Genomic DNA, 25,509 nt, shown 5'->3' with positions numbered 1-25,509 from the left:
TGCCCTGACTTGCACGTTTGGTAATTGCACTGGTAAAGGCTCACGCCAGGAAAAAGAAGCCTTGAAAAGGGAAGTCTTGAATTATGCAGAAAGCCTTGGGTTCCTAATGGGCTGTAATTCTGCCCTTGACAGGACGGCTATGAGCAGCTCCGGCAGCTCTCCCAGCATGCCATGAAGGGTGTGATCCGTGTGAAGTTTGTCAATGACCTCGGGGTGGACGAAGCAGGGATTGATCAAGACGGTGTTTTCAAGGAGTTCTTGGAAGAGATCATCAAGAGAGTGTTCGACCCGGCACTCAATCTGTTCAAGGTGTTTAATGGGAATGAGAACAGGGTTGACGGCTGCCAGATTTGAGGTGACAAACGAGAAGTGAAGGAGCTGGGCTTACTCTTGACAAGACAATAAACCTCTCATCTCTCCCCATCCTTTTATCTTGCAGACAACCAGTGGGGATGAAAGACTGTACCCTTCACCCACTTCCTACATTCATGAGAATTACCTGCAGCTCTTTGAGTTTGTGGGGAAGATGCTGGGGAAAGCTGTGTATGAGGTAGGCACATTAAGTAGTATTGAACTGAAATGAAAAATTAAATGCTGAAAGAACCTCAGCTTCATATACATTTACATGATCAGGCCCTACCTGATCATTAGGATAGAGGAAAGAGGGACAGGAACCAAGATATATTGGACACAAATGCTGGGTGTTTTATACATGGTGTCTCATTTAATCTTCTCAACAGTCCTGTCATATGGCTGCTGTTATCTTGTTTTAGATTGAGGAAACTGAGGCCCAGATGTCTCTTGCCTGGGGTCTTGAGCTCGTTATGTAGTCAAACAAGCATTGGAACTCAATCTGACCTGAGCTCAGCCAGTGTGACAGAGCCAGAGCTCAAAACCTGGTCCTTGTTTTAGGAGGCAGCATTTTATAGGGATTTGTAGTTGTATTGTTTATTTGCGTAAGTGCCTCAAAGTTAGTCTGAGGTGCCAGGGAGTTGCCTACAGAGTAGAATAAGACTGTGGATGTCACCCGTAGCAGCTAATCAAGACTAGCTGTTCCCCTGCCAGCTATGCAGCCATCTGTGTACAAGCCACTTGACATCTGTGAGCCTCTATTCAATCATCAGAAAAATGGGGCTAATGGAATTTATGTCATCAAGTTGTTGAGGTTGACAAATGAGGATGACACATGTCAGTTATCTCCTAGTATACCTGCTGTCATGCTTACTGTTGTGATTGACAGGAACGGTATCTGAGTGTCAACTGCTCTGATCTGGGCTAAGGCCCACACAGCTCCTAATCCTTTTTTAATAGGAGCTAAGCTGGAAAAGGCAGAACTACCTCCAGTGGCCCTCGGCCCTTCCACAGTTGGAGTCCTGCTTCCTAGGGAGGAGGTAAAGCTGCAGCAGGGTTCATTAGGACTCTAACCTTTGTGGCCTTCCCACTGAGCTCACTTGGTTTCAGAACCAGGCAGGGGACCTTCCTTTGGGCCTGGGCTCTGCCGATCTAACCCTGGCACTAAGAAGTAAACCACCTGGGCAGCACTCATCTCATACCCAGCACTAACCCTTGAGAAGCCGTGATGCTTTCCAGACAGAAAGAGCCAGCAGCCGGTGCAATGGATGTCATTTCCAAGTTGAGAGAGAAAAACCATGTGGGGGTGAACATATTTTGACTATAGGCTAAGCCTACCCTGCTTTCATTTTGGGATCAACCTCTCCCCACAGGCCTCCCTCCCTGGTTGTAACGATATTAGATGCCCTGTTGAGTGCCTGCCCAATCTTCCTTCTTCCAGTCTTCCTTCTACCCTGTACTAGTTCTGGTTGGGTAACCTGGGCTTACCTCTCAGTACCTCTGCTGCCACATCTGCAAATGAAGACAGTTCCTGCCTCATAGAAAATTAAATGAGTAACCTGTACAAAGGAGTACCTTTCAGATAATAGGCACTCAATAAATATCAGTTATTTTTCCCTCCACTACCCCTTTAAAGAAAAAGAAAGTCCAGTTAGGATCTCCCTGGGCCTAGACCATGTTTTTCCTTTAAATGGGTAGCTACTACAAGACCCAGAAGAGGCTGCACCAGCTGGAAAGAATGGCTTCCAGTCTGTTGTGAATGTCCTACCAGATCTTGTCACTCTCTACCCCCCTTCCCTGCTTCCAACAACAATAGTACTTATGAGATAAAGTCCTACATTCCAGGCCCTGAGAGTAGTATGCATCATTTCATTGAGCCCTCAGGAACCTGTAACTGGCCATCATCGAGTTTGATGGACTCTTCTAAATCTCTCCAGTCCAGTCCAGGGAGGAGTCTCTCCAACCCTAGAGGCTTTGCCCTAGTACAAGCTGTTGGCATTTCTTCCTGTGCAGTAGCTTTTGGGCTGCATCCCTGCCTCCTGTATTTCTCCTTCCAATTCATTCCCTACAAAAAAGTACGAATCTGTCACTTCTCTGCGTAGACCGCTCAGACAGAGTCCATGCTGTAGCAGCCCTTCCTGCTCTGGCCCTGCCTGCCTCCCTGGCCTCATCACTCACCTCCTTTCCCTCACACTGTGCTGTAGTCAGACAGATCTGACGTCCATCCCAGGATCATGCCAGTGACTCTCAACATGCAGTGTTCTGTTAGTCTAGCTTAGGTGTTGCTTCCTCCTGGAAGCTTCCTCACTGTGCATTGGGTGCTCCTCCAGTAACCTGTTCCTGCCCTAGGCCTAGTACACATTACCCAGTGCTTAGCAGGGGTTGGGTCTGTGCTTGGGCTTTGCTTTCATGGCTTCATGTAATCCTTGTAAGGGCCTACATAGCGTCATACAGCCTGGCAGGAGGAGAGCAGCTGGGATTTGACCCCTGAACTGGGTAGCTCCCAAGCCTGCACCCTTCGCCACTCTGCTGTAATGTCCCCAGGAGACAGTTAGTCATATTTGTTAAATGATGGGGCAGTACTTTTCTCCAGATTGAAAACTTAGGAAGAATCTAGAGTTGCGAGTGGCTGCCTCTGCAGCCTGAGCTGCCCCTGAACAGAGGATTCCACTGAGGTAGATTCTGAACAGCAGAATTGCACACTTTTGTCTCTTCTCTCATAGGGAATTGTGGTGGACGTGCCATTTGCTTCATTCTTCCTGAGCCAACTGCTTGGGCACCACCACAGCGTCTTCTATAGCTCTGTGGATGAACTTCCTTCTCTGGACTCAGAGTTCTACAAAAACCTCACCTCCATTAAGGTCAGTGTGGAGTGCTGGGCTGTCTAAGTGAGAGCCAGTGTTAACTCACAGCTAAGTCAAGCACACAGGTTCAGCTTCACCCTGGCATTACATAGTGAAACGAGGTTCCCTGCCCTCTCCTGTCTTGCTGTATAAAGGGGTCATCTCTATAGCTGCTGTAGGCCCAAGGCCCCCTCTGAGCATTCCACCTTAGGACTCAGTACTCATAGCCCCCTTCCTGAAGTTGAGAGTGGCCTTTTCCTTTGCTTCAAGTAATATAGCACAGGAGCCAAAGGAATAGCTTTTAGGAGGAAAAAGTTGAATTCTTCAGGGAGGTAGCACCCCTCAGCCCCAACATTTCCTCTTCTTTGTTGCATTAGCGCTATGAAGGGGACATCACTGACCTGGGCCTGACACTGTCCTATGATGAAGATGTAATGGGTCAGGTAAGTTGGCCTGTTTGGCTGAACACTCCTTCCTTTCCATCCATTGGCTTCCTGAACTTGCCCTGCTCTTAATGTTTTCCCCAGGAGAGGCTGAAATGAGGAACTATGTCTGCTTCCCTTCCCTTCCCTCCCCTTGTCCATGCCCTTCTCCTGCCTTGCCAGGAAGTAGGGCCTGCCCCCCTTTCCTTCTCAGCTGACCTGGCCTTTGCCTGCTCGCCCCTTGGGGCACACTCCCACAGAGCCTCTGCATTTTTTCTGTTGCATCTTAGGGTAATTCCTGATGAAAGCTGGAATTCCCCTTTGTAACATTGCTTCCCATGACCATGCTAAGGATCAGGCTGTGGACAAGTAGAGGATTATTGCTTAGAGGGGAAAGAAGCCACCCGAGAAATGCCTCTGATAGAATCCTGTCCTTGTTCATAGTTGTCAGTAGAGAACAGATCAGGAAGAAAGGACCTTTGAAATCATGGAAGCAGAAATATTTCCTCTCAGAGTCACTCCTTTGAGATTTTCTCTGAAGTGTCCTCTCCTCCCTCTAGGCACATCCCAGTGGGGACATCTCCATGGTCTGAGGTTGCTCTAAGAAACTGCACCAGTTGCTTATTAGCACAGAGCTGTCTTCTTGGAGTTGTGCCTGTGTCACCTCGGAGAGGTCACTTATGCTCCCAGAGCTACATTTTCCTCATCTGAAGAAAAATACCATTTGCCAAATGGGAATCCTTGATGGGATTTGTGTAACAAATACTTTGTAAATGCATTTGGAACCCTGCATGCCCCATTCTCCTGAAGTGCCCTAGAGCCTGCTAGCCCCAAAAGGGCTATGAGAATCCCATGAGAAGAAAACCTTAAGTTTCCCCAACTCTTTGGCCTCAGAACTCATTCTTCATGGAAAGGAAGAACATCTCATAGAATCATTCTCTGAATAATATCACACATGAGGTGTTCCCTGAAACCCCCTTGGGAAACACTGGTCTGGATGAGTGTGGGATAAGCATCATTCCAATTTTAAAATTCTCTGGGGTGCCCCACAATATTGACACCAGTGTGTCTGTGGTCACTGTTTTCCCTTTCCATATCTTGAGAGTTATATTACTTTATGTTAGTAGAATTTATAATTAGCTTAACAATATATCCCTTCTGATTTTTCACAAAAACCTATTCATATTCTGTTTGCCTATAAAACTGTTCTTAAAGTTAAGGGAAATATTTGATTTATAGAGTTTTCAAATAAGTATTTTGGGGAGGGGGTAGGAGGAGTGGGGTACATGGACCAGGAATCCAACCCAGGTCTTCCGCATGGTGGCAAGCATTCTACCATAGAACCACTTTTCTTTAAAATTTTTTTTAATATGGGCAGGCACTGGAATCCAACCTGGGTCTCTGGCAAGGCGAGAATTCTGCCTGCTGAGCCACCATGGCCTGCCCTTTTTTTCATTTTTAATCAGATTTTGAGCTCTCCTCCTAACATACTTTTTAAAAAAGGAAATTTTAGTTTTTTCTCTAACTGCAAAAATAATGCAAACTCTAACAAAAAATTCATCTAGAAGAGAATAAAGATGAACATGAGAACCACCAGTGTTCTAGTTTGCGCCTGCTGGAATGCAACACACCAGAGACAGATTGGCTTTTAATAAAGGGGGATTTATTTCATTAGTTCTTCAGAGGAAAGGCAGCTCACTTTCAACTGAAGTTCTTTCTTACGTGGAAAGGCACAGGGTGGTCTCTGCTGGCCTTCTCTCCAGGCCTCTGGGTTCCAACAGCTTTCCCCTGGGTGATTTCTTTCTGCATCTCCAAAGGCCTGGGCTGAGCTGCAAGTGCTGAGATGAGGTATGCTGAGCTGCTTGGGCTGTGTTACATTGAGCTCTCTCATTTAAGCACCAGCCAATTAAATCAAACATCATTCATTACAGCAGGCACACCTCCTAGCAACTCCAGATGTAATGAGCAACAGATGAGGTTCACGTACCATTGGCTCATGACCATAGCAACAGAACTAGGCATATTCACCTGGCCAAGTTGACACCTGAACCTAACTACCACAACCAGTAATTCCAGTGTACAGAGAATACCACTGTTAATGTCTTTCCAGATTTTTCCTCCAGACATGGTTTTTTTTTTTTTTTTTTGCAAAAATACCACACTGTACATGTTGTTATATAGACTGCTTTTTTTAACCTTGTCAATAAATACATTTTATTCATTTTTTAATAGATGCAGTGTTCTAGTATATGGATGTACTAAAATTTATTTAACCATCCTAATGTGCTCTTAAACATCAACACATTCCACTTCGTGGCATCCTGAAGCTTCAATACAAATGTTTGAACAAAAAGAAGAAGCCTTTAATGTTCATACAGGGTCTGGTTGCTGATATTTAAGCCTTAGATTTTTTTTTTTTTTTTTTTTAAAGAGAGAGGGAGGAAAGGAAGGAAAGACAGAGAAGGAAGGAAGGGAGGAAGAAAGGGAAACATTTTTAAACATTTTCTTGTTTTATTATATTTTGTTTGTTTGTTTGTTTGTTACATGGGCTGGGGCCGGGAATCGAACCGGGGTCCTCCGGCACGGCAGGCAAGCACTCTTGCCCGCTGAGCCACCGCGGCCCGCCCAAGCCTTAGATTTTTGTGAGAAATGATTATTGTTCCCAAACATGTACTATTTTGATTTTATTATCATCTTGGATATTTATGTCAGCTCTTTCATCTCCAGGAAGGTTTATTTCCCCATTAGAATTCTCTCTAGTAATTACTCCCCATCTTCTCCCCCCAGCTTGTTTGCCATGAACTTATTCCTGGAGGGAAAACCATTCCTGTTACAAATGAAAATAAGTGAGTATAGCAATTAGATTTTTTAAGGTCACCACTTGAAAAGACTTCATCCTGGCTCTTTGGGCTTATGTTGAGAATTTATTAAGACAGATTGAAGTAGAAAGAGGCCATAAATTTCATAATTGAATTTACTGGTTACAGTTCATAGGCAGAAATTGTATTAAATTCGATTTGCAAAATAAGAATTGACGATTTATTTTTTGCCACAGCATTTCTAAGGTCAGAGGCAGCCTGGCCGCAGTGTTCTTAGGAATTTAATGACAGCTTTAGATGCAGACAGATGGACGCTGAGCCATTCAGGCGCGCCATCCTGAGCACAGAAGGCACGGAGGCGGAAAGACACCTTGGAGGGGCAGATCATTTTGGAATGATAGCATGTGGCAGTTGTATAAAACACTGTTCTTGGGAAGGAACAGTGATGAATTCAAATGCAGCAGACAGAGGTCCATAGACATGGGGATCAGAGGAGACTCTGAGGCTGGCAGCTATTGTCACAGATAACAGGCTTTTAGGAATCTATCATAACTGTCAACCTTTTCAGTCTCAAGAAGCAAAACCCCTCAGTGCAGCTGTCTCCAGCCAGCCCGGTTTCTTACCTAATTAAAATAGTAGGACCTTACATGGAGAACAGACAGTAGTAGCCTTTTATCAATCTATCCATCATCCCCTGCTGCCAGGCTCAGCTGAACACTTGAACTATTAATCTAAGCATCACTCCCTTTAATGGCAAGTGAGAACTCAGTCCCACCTGGTCAGTTGTCTGAATCAGATATGTTACCATATCCAGTGTTCCAGTCCAGTGTTCCTGAGCATAATATTCCTCTCAGTTCTAGTTCTTTAGTCACTGCCTTCTTGGGGTATTTTTTATTTTAGACTGTGAAAATCATCAGGACAACAGACCCTATTCTAATCATGATTGAAAGATGCCAGCTTTGCCCCTTGGCCATGGGGCACTATTTTGAAAACTTAGAAGGGTCAAATACCTCAATTTGAGAGGAGCTCCCTGGGGGAGGAGTGTCCAGGCTCCAGTTAGCACAGAGGTAACTCCTGGTCCTGCTGCCGTGCGACCTGTAACCTTTCTGAGCCTATTTCCCAGTCTGAACTGAGGATCGCCATGCATAAGGATGTGAAGTAGTATGTGTAAAACACCTTCTGTGACATCTGTCTCGGGGAGGGGTTTAAATGAGAATGGGATCGTCACCATCGTCGGATATGTGACCTGTCACGTAGAGCCCACCACCTCTGAAAGGTTGTTTTGCCAGATGTTATAGCATGGGGTGTGATGGTAGATGCTGTAGGTATAAATAGCCAAAGGAAGTGGGTTGGTACAGGTTCTGTTGATGGACTGATTTCTGACCTGCACTGAAACTTCCTTTGTGGAAACTCATTTCACACACTACCTTTAAGCTCTTTTATGTTCTTAACTTAAAACTTCAGTATAAGGATGAGAGTTTTCAGTTCTGTAGCCTATTAGCCTAGAAAGCCAGTTTTCCCTTCCTTAAGGGTGATATTCCTGCACCAGTTTACTGGGTATTGAAGGGGAATTCTCTCAGGCTCATTCTCTCCCTCCTTTCAAACAGTATGTGGAAGGAAGGAGTGACAGTTATAGAAAAATGCACATGTATGTGTGCTAATGTGCTATAAGTTTGCTGCTGGATAATAAAAAATAAATAGAGGCACTTTCAGGATGAGTTATTTAAATCTTAGCATTATGCAATATAACAGATTTATTTGGATTTTACTAATTTGAAATTTGTGAGTTATACCTAGGCTAGGTTCAAGTTCTTTAATCTCTGAATAAATGGCTTGCTAAGAAATCAGTGATGCTGGCAAAACTTTTGGAATGTATTTAACCTGGTTAAAAGAATTACATTACCTTACTCAGTTGTAGATGAGTCCATCCTTTTCATAAAAGCAGACCCAGAGGACTTTCTGCCTGGAACTATTGCTGTCAGTTGCTCTAACTTCTAGTTGAACCTAAACATAACTCAACTGCATCTGTTTAAAACATTCTACAGGTCTGCCTTTCAAGGCTGTAGACTATTGGTCCACATTGGCAAAGTTTTGGTTGAAGTTTCAACATAAAATGATTTTTCACTACATAAAAGCTGACTGGAGGGCTGAATTATATATTAATTGCCTTATGTGCTAAAGGATGAGATTAAATAAATGCAAAGGTCAAAAAAACACCTTTGATATTAAGCACTCTCTCTCTTAAAACATATAATCACAGTTTAATATGTTTCTGGGTTTTTTTCCTCAAACATCTATTCTCCCTTACTCCCCTCCTCCCATCCCCAGGTAACTACTAATCTACTTTCTGTCTCTGTGAATTTGCTATGAAAGGACCCTTTCTTACCTGGAGAATGTGTCATCTGAATTTTGATGCCATTGGGGATCATACTGGCATCTGGCTCATGAGGTTTGGGGGAGGAGTAAATGAGGTCATGCCCTTAAACATGCCTAATGCAGGACTGGCACCCAGTGTGCAACTTGGGAGTGTAGCATTGTCATTGGCATCCTTGTTTTGGTGAAATGCTGGTACTATTTGCGTTTTTTGTGAAGTGACTAGTATCATCTTTTAATCCATTCATTGCTAACAGTCTGCTCTGTCCTGCTAATTTCATTGTTCTCTCTTTCTTGTTGGTGACAGAATTAGCTACATCCATCTGATGGCACATTTTCGAATGCATACTCAAATAAAAAATCAGACAGCTGCCCTCATTAGTGGATTCCGTTCCATTATCAAACCTGAATGGATCCGAATGTTCTCAGCCCCTGAGCTTCAGCGTCTCATATCCGGTGACAATGCGGAGATTGATCTGGAAGATTTAAAGTAAGGGGAAGGCGAGGGTGGATGGGTGAAATTTCTAGGTCTCCTAGAAGGCAAGCTGCTGTTCTTGCTGGGTGCCTTTTGGACAGTGGTTGCAGAAGCCTGTCTCTAGATAAACTCCTTCTCCCTGGTCACCAGTTGAGTTGCTTTGGAATTAAGCTCAGCCACTTACCTATCTAGACTGAGAAGTGGAAGCAGGTCTTGAGGACGTTGGGCTCTCCAAAATTCTAAGGCATGTTCTGTGGGATCTCTTGTTGGCTTCTGCTTGGGAACACAGGCCCAGCTCTTGGAACTTCTGGCCATTTAGCTTCCAGAGAGATGGGGTTACGAAAGTATGAACTTCTGGCTTGAAAGAGAAGTTAGTGATGTTACCCAGCCCGGCCAGGGTACATTGCCTGCCTGTGTCTGCGAGGGCCTGGGGAAGAATGTTGCTGAGCCCTTGTCTGGATTGTTTACAGGAAGCACACGGTGTACTATGGCGGCTTTCATGGAAGTCACAGGGTCATCATCTGGCTCTGGGATATTCTGGCCTCTGACTTCACGCCTGACGAGCGAGCCATGTTTCTAAAGGTATCTTATTTCTTAGTTGTGCATTTGTTTATGTGTACATTGATATCTCATAAGCCTAGAAGGCCTATTGGTGTTGTTTTTAACTAAAGAAAATACAGACAAGCAAAATTTTAAACAATCTACATTCCCACAATGTAGAATTTTAAACAATCCGTTTTCCTCTGTGTATTCTTCTGAATTTTTCTCCTGAGTGTGAAACCGTGCATATACAATGCACACATGCAGAATGTCCCAATTAAACACACGATTGATTAGGCTGATATAAGTGTATATTTTTGCAAGTAGAGTGGCTGACATTAACCAGTTTCTCTGTTCTAGTAAAGTTGTAAATGTTCAGAATGTTTCACCAATACCACTACTTTGTTTTTTTGTTACTAACATTAACAAAGTGCATTTTATAAAGACTCTGGGTGACACATCCACTTGTCTGTGTGTTCTAGATGTGTGTATATATTTCCAAAATTGGAATTACACCATTTTTCCCTCTGCTTTTTTATTTAACAGTGTATTGTGAACATTTTGCCACATCCGGGGCTAACTTTTAAGTGCCTTGAAATATCTTCCTTTGGGCACCTGGGTTTCTTGAACAATCTCTTTCAACCTCAGTTGTTGAGGCTACATGGAATATTACCACTAATTGAAATGGCAGCTGGTTTTCTTTCTTCTGTTTATCATTCAGAAGAAATTTATTCCTCACTCCAGTCCATCAGATACAGAAACACACTAATCATCTCCATAGTTTTCAAGAGATTCTGGATGGGCAGGTGGAAATAAAATAATCCCAGAAGTTGATTTTCTTTATAATCAGTTCAGTTTTTTCCAGAAGTGCTTCTCATAGGCAAAACAGTCTGCCGATCTGTAAAAACCTTGCGCCCCACCTCTCCTAGATAGAGAGAAAAGTCTGTGTCTCCTAATTGCATTCATTGCCCATTACAGCAAGCCCCAAGGATGTCTTTAGGTACCTGTCACCAAACCCACAGTTCCTTGTCATATGCTCACCTTCTTTGGTGGCTGTGAACAGGACCCAGGACTGTGTGAAGAAATTTAACTGTTGTACAGAAGTGGATATGACTGTGCTTTTTAAAAACTTAGTGATAGCAAAATATCTGGAGGCTTCCTGGGCCAGCTATCCCTTCTTCTGTCCTAGAATCTTCCTTCCCTCCTTTGACTAGCCCCAGTTCCTGTGGGGCTACAGATCTGAGGCCTGATCAAGATGTGCACAGGCACCCCCAGGCGCTGGCCATTCCACTTATGGCAGCTCCACACTTACTGAAAGACCATACACCCACTGTCTTCCTCCCAGGTGTGAGCCCCGCAGTAGCTCAGCTCTCTGCTCTGGAGGGCCCATCAGACACAGGAAGGTGGGAAGGGGTAAGAGGTGGCCAATGACCAGGAAAGGTGGCCAGATCCCACCTCCTCTTGTCTGCTCTGGTCTCACACACCACGTGCCCATCCCCGGCTGCGCCTTTTCCAGCCCCTCTCCAGTTAGCCCAAGGGCCAGACCTCTGGCATCCAGTGAACACGCTTTACCTTTCTGTCTTCTCCCCTCTCCCTGCCTTTCTTTATTCTTTGGTCTTCTCTGTTTCTTTCCCCAGTTATTCCCCTCCTACTTTAAAAAAAAAAAAACCCTGACCTTTTTTTTGCGATTAAATTTTAACTTTATTTTACAGATTTTGACATTTTAAAACAATTTGTAAATTAAAAGTTTAAAATTGTCTCTTTTATAAAGTCATAGCAAAATTATAGCTACTTTATTCGCCTGCCATGTTGGAGACCCAGGTTCATTTCCCAGTGCCCGGTGCCTGGTGCTTGCCCATGTCAAAGAAAAGGAAAAAATATGTACAGGGTGGGCCATGGTGGCTCAGTGGCAGAGTTCTTGCCTGCCATGCTGGAGACCCAGGTTTGATTCCTGATGCCTGCCCATGAAAAGAAAAGAAAAAAAAATGTATACAAAATAGTCATGAAGTTGAATTTAGCTTTTTTTTTTAATGCAATTTTATTGAGATATATTCACACAGCATACAATCCATCCAAAGTATACAATGGAAGGCTCACAGTATCACATAGTTCATCACCACATTCAATTTTTTTTATCATCACATAGTTGTGTAATCATCACCATGAGCATTTTTAGAACATTTGCATCACACAAAGAAAAAGGAAAGAAAAACATGCATCCCATACCCCTTACCCCTCCCTCTCATTGACCACCAGTAGTGCAGTCTTCCCACCTTTTTTTTAACCCCTTATTCCCCCATCATTTAATTATTTTTTGTCCTTATTTTTTTATTTTTTTACTTATCTGTCTATACCCTGGATAAAGTAAGTACCTGACCCATTTTTGAACCAAAAAAAAGCCTGTTTACTTATACTTTAAAATACATACAGACTCTTGCAACGGTGGCTCAGTGGCAAAATTCTCACCTGCCATGCCAGAGACCTGGGTTTGATTCCCAGTGCCTGCCCATGCAAAACAAACAAACAAACAAATACATACATACATACATACATATCTATTTTTTTAATGAGAACTTTCTAAAGATACCAAGTATTCATTGCCAAACTAGGTTGTTCTTATTCATAATTTTTTTCTTTCGTTAAATTGCCAGGAGGAGCAGTATAGAACAGTGGTCATGTCAGGGGACCTGAGTTCAAATACTGGCTCTGATACTTACTGTTCTGTAACTTTTTTTTTTTTGAGGCTGTTTGTTTTTTATATATATATATATTTTGTTACTTTTATTGTGAAATATAACATATATACCAAAAAAGCGATAAATTTCAAAGTGCTGTAACTTTTTTTTGAAGCTGTTTGTTTTTAATATATATATATATTTACTTTTATTGCGAAATATAACATATATATCAAAAAAGCAATAAATTTCAAAGTGCATTTTAACAAGTAGTTATAGAACAAATTTCAAAGCATGGTATGGGTTACATTCCACAATTTCAGGTATTTCCTTCTAGTTGCTGTAAGACAGCAGAGACTAAAAATAAATATCAATATAATGATTCAGTAGTCATACTCATTTGTTACATCCTTTCTCTGTTATAACTCTTCCTTCTCCTTTGACCCTTCTCCCAATCTTTAGGGGTTTAGGGGCTGTGCCCATTCTATTTTTTTCATGTTGGACAGGGTGTCGATAATATGGGATGGGGGGAGGGAGGGTGGAACTAGTTGTTCTTGGAGAGGCTGGCCCCTCAGGGTTTCAGGACTTATCTGGCCTAAGAACCCCTCTGGAGGTTGTAAGTTTCTCGAAAGTAATCATAGTACATGAAACTTTTATAGAATCTCAAGCCCTAGGTGTTCTTTAGGCTTAATAGGAATGGTTTTGGTTGGAGTTTGGCAAACCATGGTAGTTAGCCATAGCTAGCTGAAGCTTGCATAAGAGTATCCTCCAGAGTAGCCTCTTGACACTATTTGAAACCTCTTAGCCACTAATACCTTATTTTGTTACATTTCTTTTTCCTCTTTTGGTCTGGTAGGCATTGTCTATCCCAGGGCCAGGCTCATCCCTGGGAGTCCTCTCCCATGTTGCCAGGGAGACTTTCACCTCTGGATGTCATATCCCACGTAGGGTGGAAGATAATGATTTTACTTGCAGAGTTGGGCTTAGAGAGAGAGAGAGGCCACATCTGACTAGCTTTCTAACTTTGAGCATGTCAGCATTACTTCTGTGTCTCCCTCCTCTTCCCTAAAATAGGACTAATCGCAGTCCTAGCGTTAACAGCATCCACAGCGCAGAGTGAGCAGACGAGATGGGGCATAGAGCACTTTATTAGCTACTGCTGCTACCGTGAATATTGTGGAAAATAAAACCTATATTAGAATAATAATTTATCTTGTCAATACTTTATAAAAAAAAACTCTTTTGGACTCTGACACATATAAACAGTCTTTGAAGGTCTGGGGAATCTTACAGCCACTTATAACATTGTTTAACCGGTAATATTTATTTAAAGACCTAAACATTCAACTTGCTACTGAATTTTGGAGCACAGCTTAATATAAATAGCAGGTCCCTGTATCTCTTAAAGAAGGGTCAGCATTTTCGGTTAGTATGGAATTAAAGAAAGTGGTTTCTTAGGACTTCCCTATTCAGGTTTGCTACTTGGATTTCCAGGTTGGTCAGAGGCCTCTGTCCAGGTGCAAGCTAACTTATTTGGGGAAATAACACAAATGTGGCTGGCTGCCCATAGGCCCCACACATTTGGTGCCCCGAGAGGCCTGACTTCTGTCAGCACGCTGAGAACAGATCTGTCTCTCAGACGGTCCCCATAAGCCGGTCACAGAGCACACTCTGTAAACCAGCAAGCCAGGGTGCTTGTGGATGTGTTCTTGGTGGCCAGAAAGCTAAGCAGGAAGCCAGTGCTGGTCATCACCACCTGGAGTGTGAGAGAGGGCAGTCGGTGGTGTGAACCACGCCAGGGCTCCCTGTGCCCCAGCTCTGGAGCCTCTCAGCTCATGGGCACAGGCCTTTTTCCCAGGCCACACTTTGGTGGGCACCACCGCCTTCCCCCTCTCCTGTGCACCCATGGCACAGTCACTGTCTGAGGAAGGGGATTTCCCTCCAGTCCCTGGTTCACAGTATGTGTAACTCCTGGACTTGTCAGTAATAAGTTATCTAACAGCCTTTGGTCTGGTCCCAACAAATGACTAGTCATGCCTGTTGAGTGTGGAATTCATATGTTTCAGTCCCAGAGAGCAGAGCGCAGCACCCTCCAGAGAGATGTGAGATGTAGGCCAGGTCTTAGGCTAACTGCGCCTCTCTTTCTTCCCATACTAACAGTTAAACAGCGTTAATGATACAGTGAATAGAGGAAGCAGAAGAGCACAGCCTGACTGTAAGGAGTCTGTTTCTGATGGAGTGAGAGCCGCACTCTCGCCCCCTCTGACCCCCTCCCAACTCTGACCCTATGTTGTGTTGCAGTTTGTGACCAGTTGCTCCAGGCCCCCGCTCCTGGGATTTGCCTACCTCAAGCCTCCTTTCTCCATCCGCTGTGTCGAAGTGTCAGATGACCAGGTACCACTGCTGGGGAAAGAGTCAGCCTCAGTAGTGTTCTGTGACTCCCCTTTGGTGGTTGCCTGCGATGCCCACCATGGTGAAGGGCCTTCACCTCATCTATCTCCCAGCAAGGAGGGGCAGCCAGGTGGGAGCCAGGTGGGAAGGCTCCACAGTTCACATGTCAGAGAGCAGGCTGGCCGGCAGAGGGTGCCCGTAGATTAGAGAGTTGTTCAGGGGCCTCAGCTAGAGGTCCCTTTTTCTTTACCTCCTCAGGGAAGAAAGAGTACCTGGGGGCATTCTTAGTAGTTGTTAGTCTGGCTGGGACTCCAGATCTAAGAGGCAGCATAAGAGAGGGGAAAGAACAGGGTTTAGGAATACACAAATGCAGGTTTGAATGCCAGCTCCTCATCTGCCTGCTGGCTGTGTCCATCTGGGCAAGCTGCCCCACGTCTTTGAGAGCCCATTTCCTCATCTGTAAAGAAGGGTGGATACCTGAGGCACAGTGGTTGTTCAATAACAGTAGAGATCAGTGTAAGTGTGTCCCCTCCCCATAGAAACACAGTGAACTCTGAGTGTAGCTGCCTTTCATAATCCCTCTTCACATGTGATGCTAGACTGTCTTCAGCCTCCTGACTTAAGGGAATGTTGCCCCAAGCAACAGTCTGCCACAGGCCATGGGACTGGTGAGATTAGGGTGGAAGCATCAGGTTGTACTGTAAAATGTTTTGGCACCTAAAATATTTTTACAGTATTTTTGGCTCTTTAAAAAGTAGTAAACCAATCCTTAGCTGCTAACCAGAAGACCCCATTTCCAAGAGCTTACTTAATAAAGAGTCCCTCGTACAGAGCAGGAGGGCGCAGATAGGAGGAGACTGGATGGGGTGGACTCCAGGCTGCAAGGCAGATGCTCATAGGCTTCAGCCATACCAGCGTGGTGCCCTGCACATCCCAACTCAAGGCTATGGTGTGTGCCTACAGGACACTGGGGACACCCTGGGCAGCGTCCTCCGAGGCTTCTTCACCATCCGCAAGCGGGAGCCAGGTGGCCGTCTCCCCACCTCCTCCACCTGCTTCAACCTGCTCAAGCTGCCCAACTACAGCAAGAAAAGAGTCTTGCGGGAGAAGCTGCGCTATGCCATCAGCATGAACACAGGCTTCGAGCTCTCCTAGCTCTTGGCCCTGCCTCTGCCACCTGCCCTCCTACACTCTTGGACTACCAGGGACCTTCAGCTCCTAAAGGCAGCTTTCTTCTGGGAGCACGACCAACATGCCAGGCAACATCAGTCTCCAGCCCTCTTTATAGCCATGAGATTTCCCCCTTGCCTCAAGAACTTCAGATATACATGACGAGTCCACGCAGCATTCTCCAGGTGATATTAGGGAAAGGGAGTATTGAAAATAAACCTCCGGATTCCGCCAACGTTGGTCCTTTTCCCCTACTTTCCAGTGGCCTGAAGCCTGGGCCCCATGATTATAGAGGGGCTTTTCTTTCTGATAGTTTGGTCTTTTGTGAATCTCTTTCTTTCCTTAACCTTGTGGTGAGTGAGCTATGCATAAACAGTCCCAGGAATCCCAGGGGTCCAGAGAGGTTTTCATGACATGGGCTTGAGTCCACAAAGCCTGCTGTGTACAAGATCCTCTCCTTCCGTTTCTGAAAACTCCTCACTCAGGTAAGGCCTGGCCAAGCCTCTATGCACCCTATAGCCTCTGCCTCTCTCCCATCCACAGCAGCCTCCTTCTAGCCAGACAGGTCCACCTGCTCCCAGGGAAGCAGAGGAACCTGCTGGTAGGCCATGGGCACAGGAGTTCAGGACTCGGCACCCACCTTGAAGCCACATATCCCCTAGCGGCTATCCCCTCTCACAAGCCTCTCCTCAGATCCCCAGTCCTCCATAACCAAGCTTCCAGGGAATCGCCCCTGGTTTTGTCTCCCCCTTCTTATGCAAACACACTGGTATCCTGGGTTTGGGAGAAGAAAAACCACGGGCCCTTAAAGCAGCTCCACTTCCAGAATGTGCTATAACCCAAAGTCCCGGATCCCCAAGGGGAAACTTTTTTCCTGTTAATTTGCTCCCCTTGTTATCTAATGAATAAGCACTCACCTAAGGTGCCATATCCCAGGTGGGCGGTGGCTCTACTCCACAGTTGTAAAATCCCAAGAAACATGGATCTTGCCGCCCACCCAGTCCTCCACACAGGGAGGCCACTGAGTCCTGAGTACAGGCTCACCAGGTGGAGGAAACACATCCTCTAGGTGGGTTTTCTTTCTTTCTTTGTTTTCTCTTCCAACCCATTATGCTCCTCTGTCCTCATTCTTCACTTATATCCTGAGAACTTTATTCTAAACCCAGGGAATTGAGGCAGACGGCCTGGTTAGGTGGTCTGTGTTGCCAGCCATCCACCATTTCCCACCTCCTCTTCTTCCTTTGTACCCCACCCCCAAGACTGAAGCCAGATTAGAAACCAGGCGTGCCTGGCTCAATGGCCTCCTCCACTGTTGCTTTCTGTGGAGCCAGTTTAGAGCGTGTCGCTTTCTTCAGTGCAGCAAAGCACCTTGGAGCAAAGAACCTTCATGTTGGCACCAAAGCAGCAGGACCCATCTCCATGGCCTTCTTCAAGAGTATTAGCTGGGTCCGAGAGTCCAGCCCAAGTCTGAGTCTGGATATGGTAGAGCTTCTGGGCTTCTGGAGAAACTGTGTGTATATTTTACTTTGATGGAAAGATGGCCAGGACTTTAAATAGACAGCATCTTTTTATTATTATTATTATTTAAGATTTGTTAGAGACCTCTCATTCTATGGACTTGCCACTTTCCTTAAACACCTAATTCCTTTGAAGGTTTCTGAACATAAGCGTGCACTGAGCAGGTTTGTACATATCTTCTGGGGCCTAAGTAATTGCTAACCTGCAAAAGAAGGAAAAAAAAAAAAAAAGCCCCAGAACCAGTGAGAGTTTGGCGATAGAGTGGTTTATAAGCACCAAATCAACTTTATCTATTTTGGTTTTTTGGCTAGGAAAGGCAGTTTGTAGTTTCATTTAAAGTCTTCTTTTCAACATCTGGAAATATTGCACTGTCTAAAATACTGAATATGTACTTTTATAGCTGGTGTTCACATCATGATTACCATGTATATGACACCTTGATGGCTCTTGATGACTCTAAAAAGTTGTGATTTTTTTTGTTTCCATAGATAACTTATGGATTAAGATAAGATCAGAGGTTTTATTAAATTTGTACCTCAGCATATGATGTCTGTGGTCTGCTTTTCATCCCAAGAAGGAGCGCTTTCTGGCCACATGCTTGGGCAGCTCAAGAATGGATTAAAGAACACTTGGGTTTCCCACAGTGCAAAAAGATGCAAAGGTTCAAATAACAGACACCCATAGTCTCACGAACCAGAAGTAGCAGCTATTCACAGTTTGTCACATTTGCTTCCAGTCTTGTTTTAAGAAGTAACACATTTCAGATAAAGCTGAAGTCACCTTAAAGCACCATTGTGGTCCCATCTTCTCACCCACTCCCCAGAGTCGGCTATCATCCTGAATTGTGTATGTACCTTTGCAGCCCATGTTTCACACCATTAACTTACAAAAGTCGTATTTATTGGGGGAAAAAAGTCCAGATAACTCAGAAGTGTATGAAGTAAACTTTTACAGCCATGTTTGAGTGTATTTGGCTTTTCTCACCTACTGAAGATCGTCCTCTTCTTTGCGAGACCTGCAGCTCTATCTCTTTCCTGTCAACAAGGCCCAGGTTTATGCTCAGCATAGGAAATACCCTTCAACCTGCCAGGTCTTCTGTCTCTACCTTTGGTGGGCTCCCCCGCCTCCATGAGTCCCTCCTCTGGCCTGGGAACACCTGAGTTGCCGAGCATAATCCTTGGCCTCTGAAATCCTATCAGAAAAAGTCTTGAGAGCCGAAGGGCCCCTTTACCAGCTATCAGAATGCATCAGGACAAAAGAGAACTTGGCACCAGCATTTCACAAATAAAATACTTAAACCACGAAAGGAAAGAAATGCTGAAAACCTCCCAGAATACATCAACAGACTCCAAGTATGAGATATGCACTCACCTGAAAAACTATAGCCTTATTCTATGAAATTTTGGCTTTTAATTACAAGTCATCATTGCAAAGACAAAGTCTGTCTTAATAACTGGGAAACATAGATTTATTTTTTATCGTCATTAAAATGAAAACCCAATTTTAAATAGCTGAAAGGACTTAGAAATGCCCAAGAACACTTATGTGTTTGGGAAACACTGGTCCCCACTGTGTTTCTGGCAGCTACAAAGCCACTGGCCTACCTTTGTCCTTTTATTTTCTAATTTATCAAATGCCACCCTGCTAAAAGTATGAGAAGGTACAGACAGAGGGGCTGTCTCCAAGTCTCGTTAATGTGCAAACCAGGGCTACCTTAAGGCCTCAGACTTCTTCCTTAGAAACTTCTTAAACTGAAAAGAAAACCTGTGGGAAGTAGTTCCAAGACACCTTTCCAAGAAGCATGAAGTGGGCTTGAGCCACGGAGAGGTGTGTGCAGACCTCAGTCCACCTCTGGGCATCCATTCCTCATCTGTAAATCGGGAGTCACAATGTCTACTTCAGAGGGTGCTAAGAATTAAATGAAGTAATGCATACAATGCATCCAGCTCTGTTCATGGCACCAAATGAGCTTGCAGAGGGTTGTCTTCCTTCTGTTCCTCACCTTGCATTTGTAAAACTGGCTGCCCACGACCCAGCTGATCAGGCTCTGGGAGCTTCTGCTGCCACCAATGACTGCAAGCAGGGCAAACAGAAAGCGTATGCGGAGAAGCATCATCTGCGCTCTCTGTGGAATTTATCCAGGAGTGGGGAAGGAAAGCTCATTCCCTCCTCTCTATTTCCTATAGGGAAAGCGTCTGAGTGGGAAAGTACTTCTGTTCCCAGGCTGGTACGGCCCCAGGCCTCCTGACCATGCTTCCCCCCATTTCCGCCACCACCACCACCCCCTACACACACACACACACACACACACACACACACACACACACGCACACACACGCACGCGCGCGCGCGCGCTCCAGATTAGACTGGGATGTAGATGAGGCTGCGTTACAGGCCATACAGGATCCCCGCTTCTCTACGGCCTTTGGAGTGTGGAGTCTGAATGAAATTGCTTCCTTGTTATAATCACCCATGATCCCCAACATTGGCGGAGAGCATATGCTGAACGAGTTGAGTCTGACTCCAGAGCCCGAGATGAACTTGGGATCTTACTTAGGGCGCTAGAGGGAGCAAAGGCCTTGGAGCCCCCAGACTTGGCTTGAATCCCAACCCTGCTTCTCACCAGCTGCTTCTCACCCCTTGTTTTTCTGAGCTGTGGTTTCCTCCCTGATAAAACAGAAGTGGCAGCACCCATCATACAGGGCTGCTGTAGACATAGGAGAAACAGCCTAAAAAGGCCCAGCTTTTGTTGCTCTGGCTAGTCTAACTCGTGGCTACTACAACTGTCATCATTATTTTGTTCCTGCAGCCTAACCAGTATCTTCTCTAGAATCATGCTGGTTTTTCTAAACCTCTGCTAGTTAGGAGGTTCTGTTGGGTTCCCTCTTTGCCCCAGACCTGGCCATACCCCAGCCTTCCACTATGGCCCACAGTGCTGCATCTGCCTCCCCAGGAACTAGTAGCCACATCCCTGAGAAATATCCTCTGGAATAAGAACCAGCCTTGCTAAGGACACATGTGGACCACATTCTCTTAAATGCAGCGGCTGAGAGCAGCATTTCCCAAGCGTTCACATGAGTATGAATCAGAAGAAAACCTGCTCAAGAGCAGATCCTGACTCTGGTCTGGGAGGGGCCCAGATGCCACAGTCCTGCCAGGCTCACAGGCCTGCCCATGCTGCCATGCTCCGGACCACATTTTGTGGAGCAAGGGTGAGTGAGAGTGGGTCGCCCACTAGGGCCCAACACGCAGGCAAGTGGGACGAAGCCCTAGACTTGGCACCCAAAAGTGGCTCAGTACAGCCAATTGACTCTGGACCACTGTCTTCAACTCCCTGTCAGTAAAATAACCCCAATAATAACACCCGTCCCAATTATCTCACAAGGAACTCAGGGTAGTAGAAAGTGGGTTCTGGAGTCAGGCGTGGGTGCAAAGCCCAGCATGTCCACTCACTGGCTGCAGGGCTCAGGCTACCTCTCTGGGCCTCACCCTCCTCATCCGAGAAACAGGCATAATAAGCCAAACATTGTGGGGCTGAAAGAATCACATCTGTTTAGGAAGAAGGGGGTCTAAAAGGATGTGTACTTTTATTTTGTCAGAGATCGGTAAGGAATACATTCGAGGCAGAGGAAATTGCAACAAGACCAGATATGAAGGTGGGAAGTGGGAAGGACAGGAATGGGGGCATCATACAACAAATGGCAATGGCAGAGGCCACCAATACTGGGGAGTGTAACTGGCTCTATTGTGCAGATGTAGAGACCAAGGTTCAGAAAGGCGACTTGGTTGCAGGAGATCCCACAGCTAGAGGGTAACTGAGCTGAGCTTGAGCCCTAGGTCTGTGTGACTCCAGAAGTTCCTGTTACCCTCCACCATCTTTGCTGCCCACAGGGAGGGGTCTGTGTTAGATATTGTGCATGATGGGGAGCCCTGTCATTGGAGGCAAAGAGAGACCAAGGGGAAGCACAGTGCCTTTGCCCTCTTGATGACTCTGCCTGCTCTGGGCACCCACACCAGGCACAGGCAGCATCTTCCTTTCCCCACAGGCTGGCCCTGCTGACTCTTCCTGTGCAGATGAGAGAGCATCACCCGGTGTGGAAGAGGCAGGTGACGGTGAGCAGCTCGCAGGGGCCCTGGGGAATTCGGCTGTATAACTCAGATTGCTTATTGCCATTCTCACAGGTGGGACTGGCAGCTGGCAGGTGGAGGTGGCGTGGAAAGCCAGACTGCCCAAGAGGTCAGGCTCATATTCATTCACCCAACAAGTGGACATTGATGCTCCAGGCTATGCCAGGTGCAGGGTACAGTCGGGAACTAGATGGACTCCATCCCTGGTCCCCACAGAGCTCACAATCTGATGGAAGACAGTTATTATTTCACCCCAGGAGTAAATATCCTGTGACACACTGTGATCACGTATCTCCAATGCCTCGTACTACACTGCCATTAGGCCCACTTTATAGCTGGGGGAAACGGGCTCAGAGATGGTTAAGACCCTCTGTCCCACAGGCTGTAAGTGGCACAGCCAGGATTCGAGTCTGCCAATCTGAAGGCCTTTCTTGGTTTGAATGGGCAGTAAATGGGTGCAGGACCCTGCTCAAGCAAAGACCAAGGGGCTGGTCTGTCCCTTATCCAGAGCCTGCTGCATTTGCCTCTTATTCCCATCCCATTTACTCTCTCAGATGCTACTGGAAATTGGCAAAGTCACATCCATTTTGCAAATGAAGCCCAACAGCATGTGAAAGGACATGCCAAGGACCCCAGAGCCCTAGTTTCCCAAATCCTGGCAAACCAGAAGTGACTTAGGCTGCAGAACAGCAGCGGCACCAGGCATCGAGGGACCTCTCCTTGAGCTCAAATGCAGAGCTGGATTGAGGCTGTGCCTGAGCGAAGAGCAGACCTGCTATGTTGGATTTACCACCACCACCAGGAGTGGGAGCAGGCTGGAGGAACTGCAGGGACTCTCATCACTTCCTTAGCTCATGCTCATGTCCCAGTGGACCGGAATCACTCTCCTCACCAGCTGAGGCAGAGACCCAGGTGGAACAAGATCAGTGCCCACTCCAGGCACGGCTCCTTCACTGCTTCTGGGAACGTTACATTTGGGACCACAGGTATCTCCATCAACCCCCAAAATATCTTACTGATGACAGTGACCTTGCCCCTGCTTCCACAGCAGGGGTCCAAGTTCCTTGGTCTTCGCTCTTTGCAGTACAAATGGCCCTTGGTAAACAGAGCTGGCTGCTCTGGTCCCAGCAGGTGCACAAACTTTGAAGCTGAAAGGTTGGAAAGTGTCTCCTCTTCAGGGGTGGTCTCTATCAGTCAGCATTCTTAAGCTGCAAGCAACTGAAACCACTTCTGCCTCACTAAGGCAGAATGGGAGTTTACTGGCAGATCATGAGTGCAGTAAGGCAAATGGGAGCCAAGGCAGTTCAAGAGGCTTGGATGGCAGAGATTGAAGCTCGCCCTCTTCAGGGCACCCAGCTCCAATCAGTCCCTGTCCTCGCTCAGTGCACACCCGAGTCAAAATTCAGGGAGAGAAGGTAGATGGGCAACGCACTGATGACTCTCTTCCATCCATTCATTCAAGGAATAGTATCAGGCACCTGCTATGTGCCAAGCACTGGAATACATTCTACTTTGAGAGACAAAGACACCAAACAGAAAACCAGTAAGATCATTTCTGGTGTGTTGAAAGTAAGACAAATAAAAAGTCCCGTGGAGATTGTATCCCATGAGGAAAAGTAAATCCCCAAAAGGGAACTGAGGCATTATTATTAAGAGGGAATGGATGATAGTCCCCAGACGCAGCATGTCCCAGAGAGGAGTCCAAGGCTTCCAAACCCATTCAGGCCAGGCAGTGGTAAAGATTTGGGTTTCGGTTTAGACAGACTAGAATTCAAGTCTAACCTCTGCTTCTTCCTCCTTACAAGAGACTGAACCTCTCCAGTCTGAACAAAGGAGATGGAAATTCTCCCATGTAGGGAGGCTGTGGAATAGAATGTAGTGACACGGTCAGTGCCTGGTGTGTACAGTGAGCACTCCGAGTACTCCCCAAACCAGGTACCTGGTCACATCCCGTGTCTGTGTGCACAAGGTGGGTTGCCCAAGCTCAAGGTAGGGGCCATGTCTGCCCTGACCCTCCAGCATCGTCAGTAATAGCTTTGGTCTCCCTTCACTACTTCCTCCTTTTAGATAAGAGTTAGAACTACCCCTGCTTCCTGATGGCGTCCACCTCTAAGTAAAGCCCTGCTTTCTCTAACCCTCCCCCAAATCACCCAACACAGGCCCAGAGAGTGCTTCTTCCTCCTTGCAGCAAGACAATAAGTGCAACTTGGTTCGACTACAGACATGTTCTGAGTGATCTCTGGCTGGAAGGCTTTGCAAAGTGTAAACCAAAAAATATCCCCATAAACACAGTGTCCACCTGGACTAAACGCAATTCTTTAGGGCAGGGAGCCTGAACTGATTTCCTGGTCCAGCAGGGAAAAGCATCATAGTAAATGGCGGGAAATAATAGCCCAACGAAGTTGGCTTCTGGAACTACAGCACTTAGGAAAACCCTCTTGCTGGCAGGGGGAGGGATGGACATACGTGACAGAAGTTGGAGGTGGGGTGGGGGTGGGAGATGTCACATTTCTTACTTGCTTTAATCTTAACTCTGCGTGCTTTAATGTGAAACGTAATTACATATTCTGAATTATGGTGTGAGCGTGTCAGGGCCGACTAATTAATTAGTCAGATTTATAAGCATTTGGTCCTCAGAGATCTGTGACCCTGATATGTCACCTCGAAGCTGCAGAGAAATCCCTCTCCTGCCAGTGTGTTTCCTTGGGGAGCTGCAGGGTTGGGAGGGCTGCTTTAAGGGCTGCTTTGGAAGGACAGTCTGACCACTCTCAGGCAGCCTGGAAGCCATAGCTGACTCCAAAGCACCCACCCCTTTGAGATCTCAGGGGGGTTTTGTCCTAGGGATCCAGAAATGTCAAATGCAACCCACCTGTTCCCCAGCTTCCTCCTGAGGCTGTGGTAGACACGACTAATGGATTACCAAACTCCTTCCTGCTGTATGTGGACCCAGCCTCAGACTCCCCTCTCCACCGGGCCCTCCAGGCAGCCGCTGCCAACCCACTGGAAGGGGCATCTCTTTCTCACCCCGGGGATAAAGCCCTTTTCCCTCCTTTCAGCATAACAGCGGGAACAAAAGCTCGATTTTGATGCAGAAGGCACGGGTTGAGGGCTGGTTTTGCCATTTGCAGACGTGACATCTTGGGCTCATCACTGTATGATTAGAGCACCATTTTTTTTCCAGGTTAAATTACAGTGGTAATCCAGGATGACAATTTAGATAATAAATATGAGAGTCCAACTTCCAAGCCTGTACAAGTTAAAGTTGCAGGAGCCAACAGGGGATAAAGAGTGATACCAACACCCTCGAGAGCTGTGTGAAATGCTGGCACAATTATCCCCTGGGACCCGTCAGTGGGGCCACTGTCATTTCTCTTCCCTCTTCTGGTGCCCTGAAATGGAGGCCAAGCGTCAACATTCAGGCCGCACAGGGGCTGGGCCCCAAGCAGCCAGCTGTGCCCCCCAGAATGAACAGAGTGCATCCCTCCAGGCTACAGGGCTCCAGAGGGTTCCTGGAGCTTTGCTCACTGGAGGGCGCCCTCCCCATGGGCTGGGGAAGGTGAGGGGGTCTCAGTCCATCCCAAGGGAGGTGGATGGTTTATCACAGGCAGAGAAACCAACTGTCAGTCTCTCTTCTCTTTTTCACACTGTTGATTATACAAGTAAGCCTTTGTTAAATCCAACCCCAAAACTGGAGATAAACAAAAATGAAATTAAAACCACCCATATTCTCACAGTGTACCGATAAGTATTACGAACATATGGAATGGAATGGATCCTTGCATTTTTCCTATGGTCTATACACAC

The 25,509-nt window shown here is 46.0% G+C and overlaps 1 protein-coding gene across 4 annotated transcripts in view; it reads left to right on the top strand.

Annotated features, from left to right (window-relative positions):
• The window catches only part of UBE3B (ubiquitin protein ligase E3B), a 70,377-nt gene extending 52,258 nt beyond the window's left edge, over positions 1-18,119 (top strand). For all 4 annotated transcript variants that reach the window (XM_077160079.1, XM_077160081.1, XM_077160080.1 and 1 more), the window contains 9 exons: positions 133-309; positions 440-550; positions 3,075-3,212; positions 3,572-3,637; positions 6,404-6,462; positions 9,116-9,298; positions 9,754-9,865; positions 14,800-14,892; positions 15,853-18,119. In XM_077160079.1, coding sequence (XP_077016194.1) covers positions 133-309; positions 440-550; positions 3,075-3,212; positions 3,572-3,637; positions 6,404-6,462; positions 9,116-9,298; positions 9,754-9,865; positions 14,800-14,892; positions 15,853-16,044 — 1,131 coding nt within the window. In that variant the 3' untranslated portion in view covers positions 16,045-18,119. The remainder of the gene's footprint in view (positions 1-132; positions 310-439; positions 551-3,074; positions 3,213-3,571; positions 3,638-6,403; positions 6,463-9,115; positions 9,299-9,753; positions 9,866-14,799; positions 14,893-15,852) is intronic.
• The last annotated feature ends 7,390 nt before the right edge of the window (positions 18,120-25,509 follow it).

This window comes from Tamandua tetradactyla, chromosome 5 (assembly GCF_023851605.1).
Source record: "Tamandua tetradactyla isolate mTamTet1 chromosome 5, mTamTet1.pri, whole genome shotgun sequence".
NCBI classification, from domain to species: domain Eukaryota; kingdom Metazoa; phylum Chordata; class Mammalia; order Pilosa; family Myrmecophagidae; genus Tamandua; species Tamandua tetradactyla.
The sequence above is the reverse complement of the archived record's forward strand: the minus strand, read 5'-3'. Positions and strand labels throughout refer to the sequence as shown.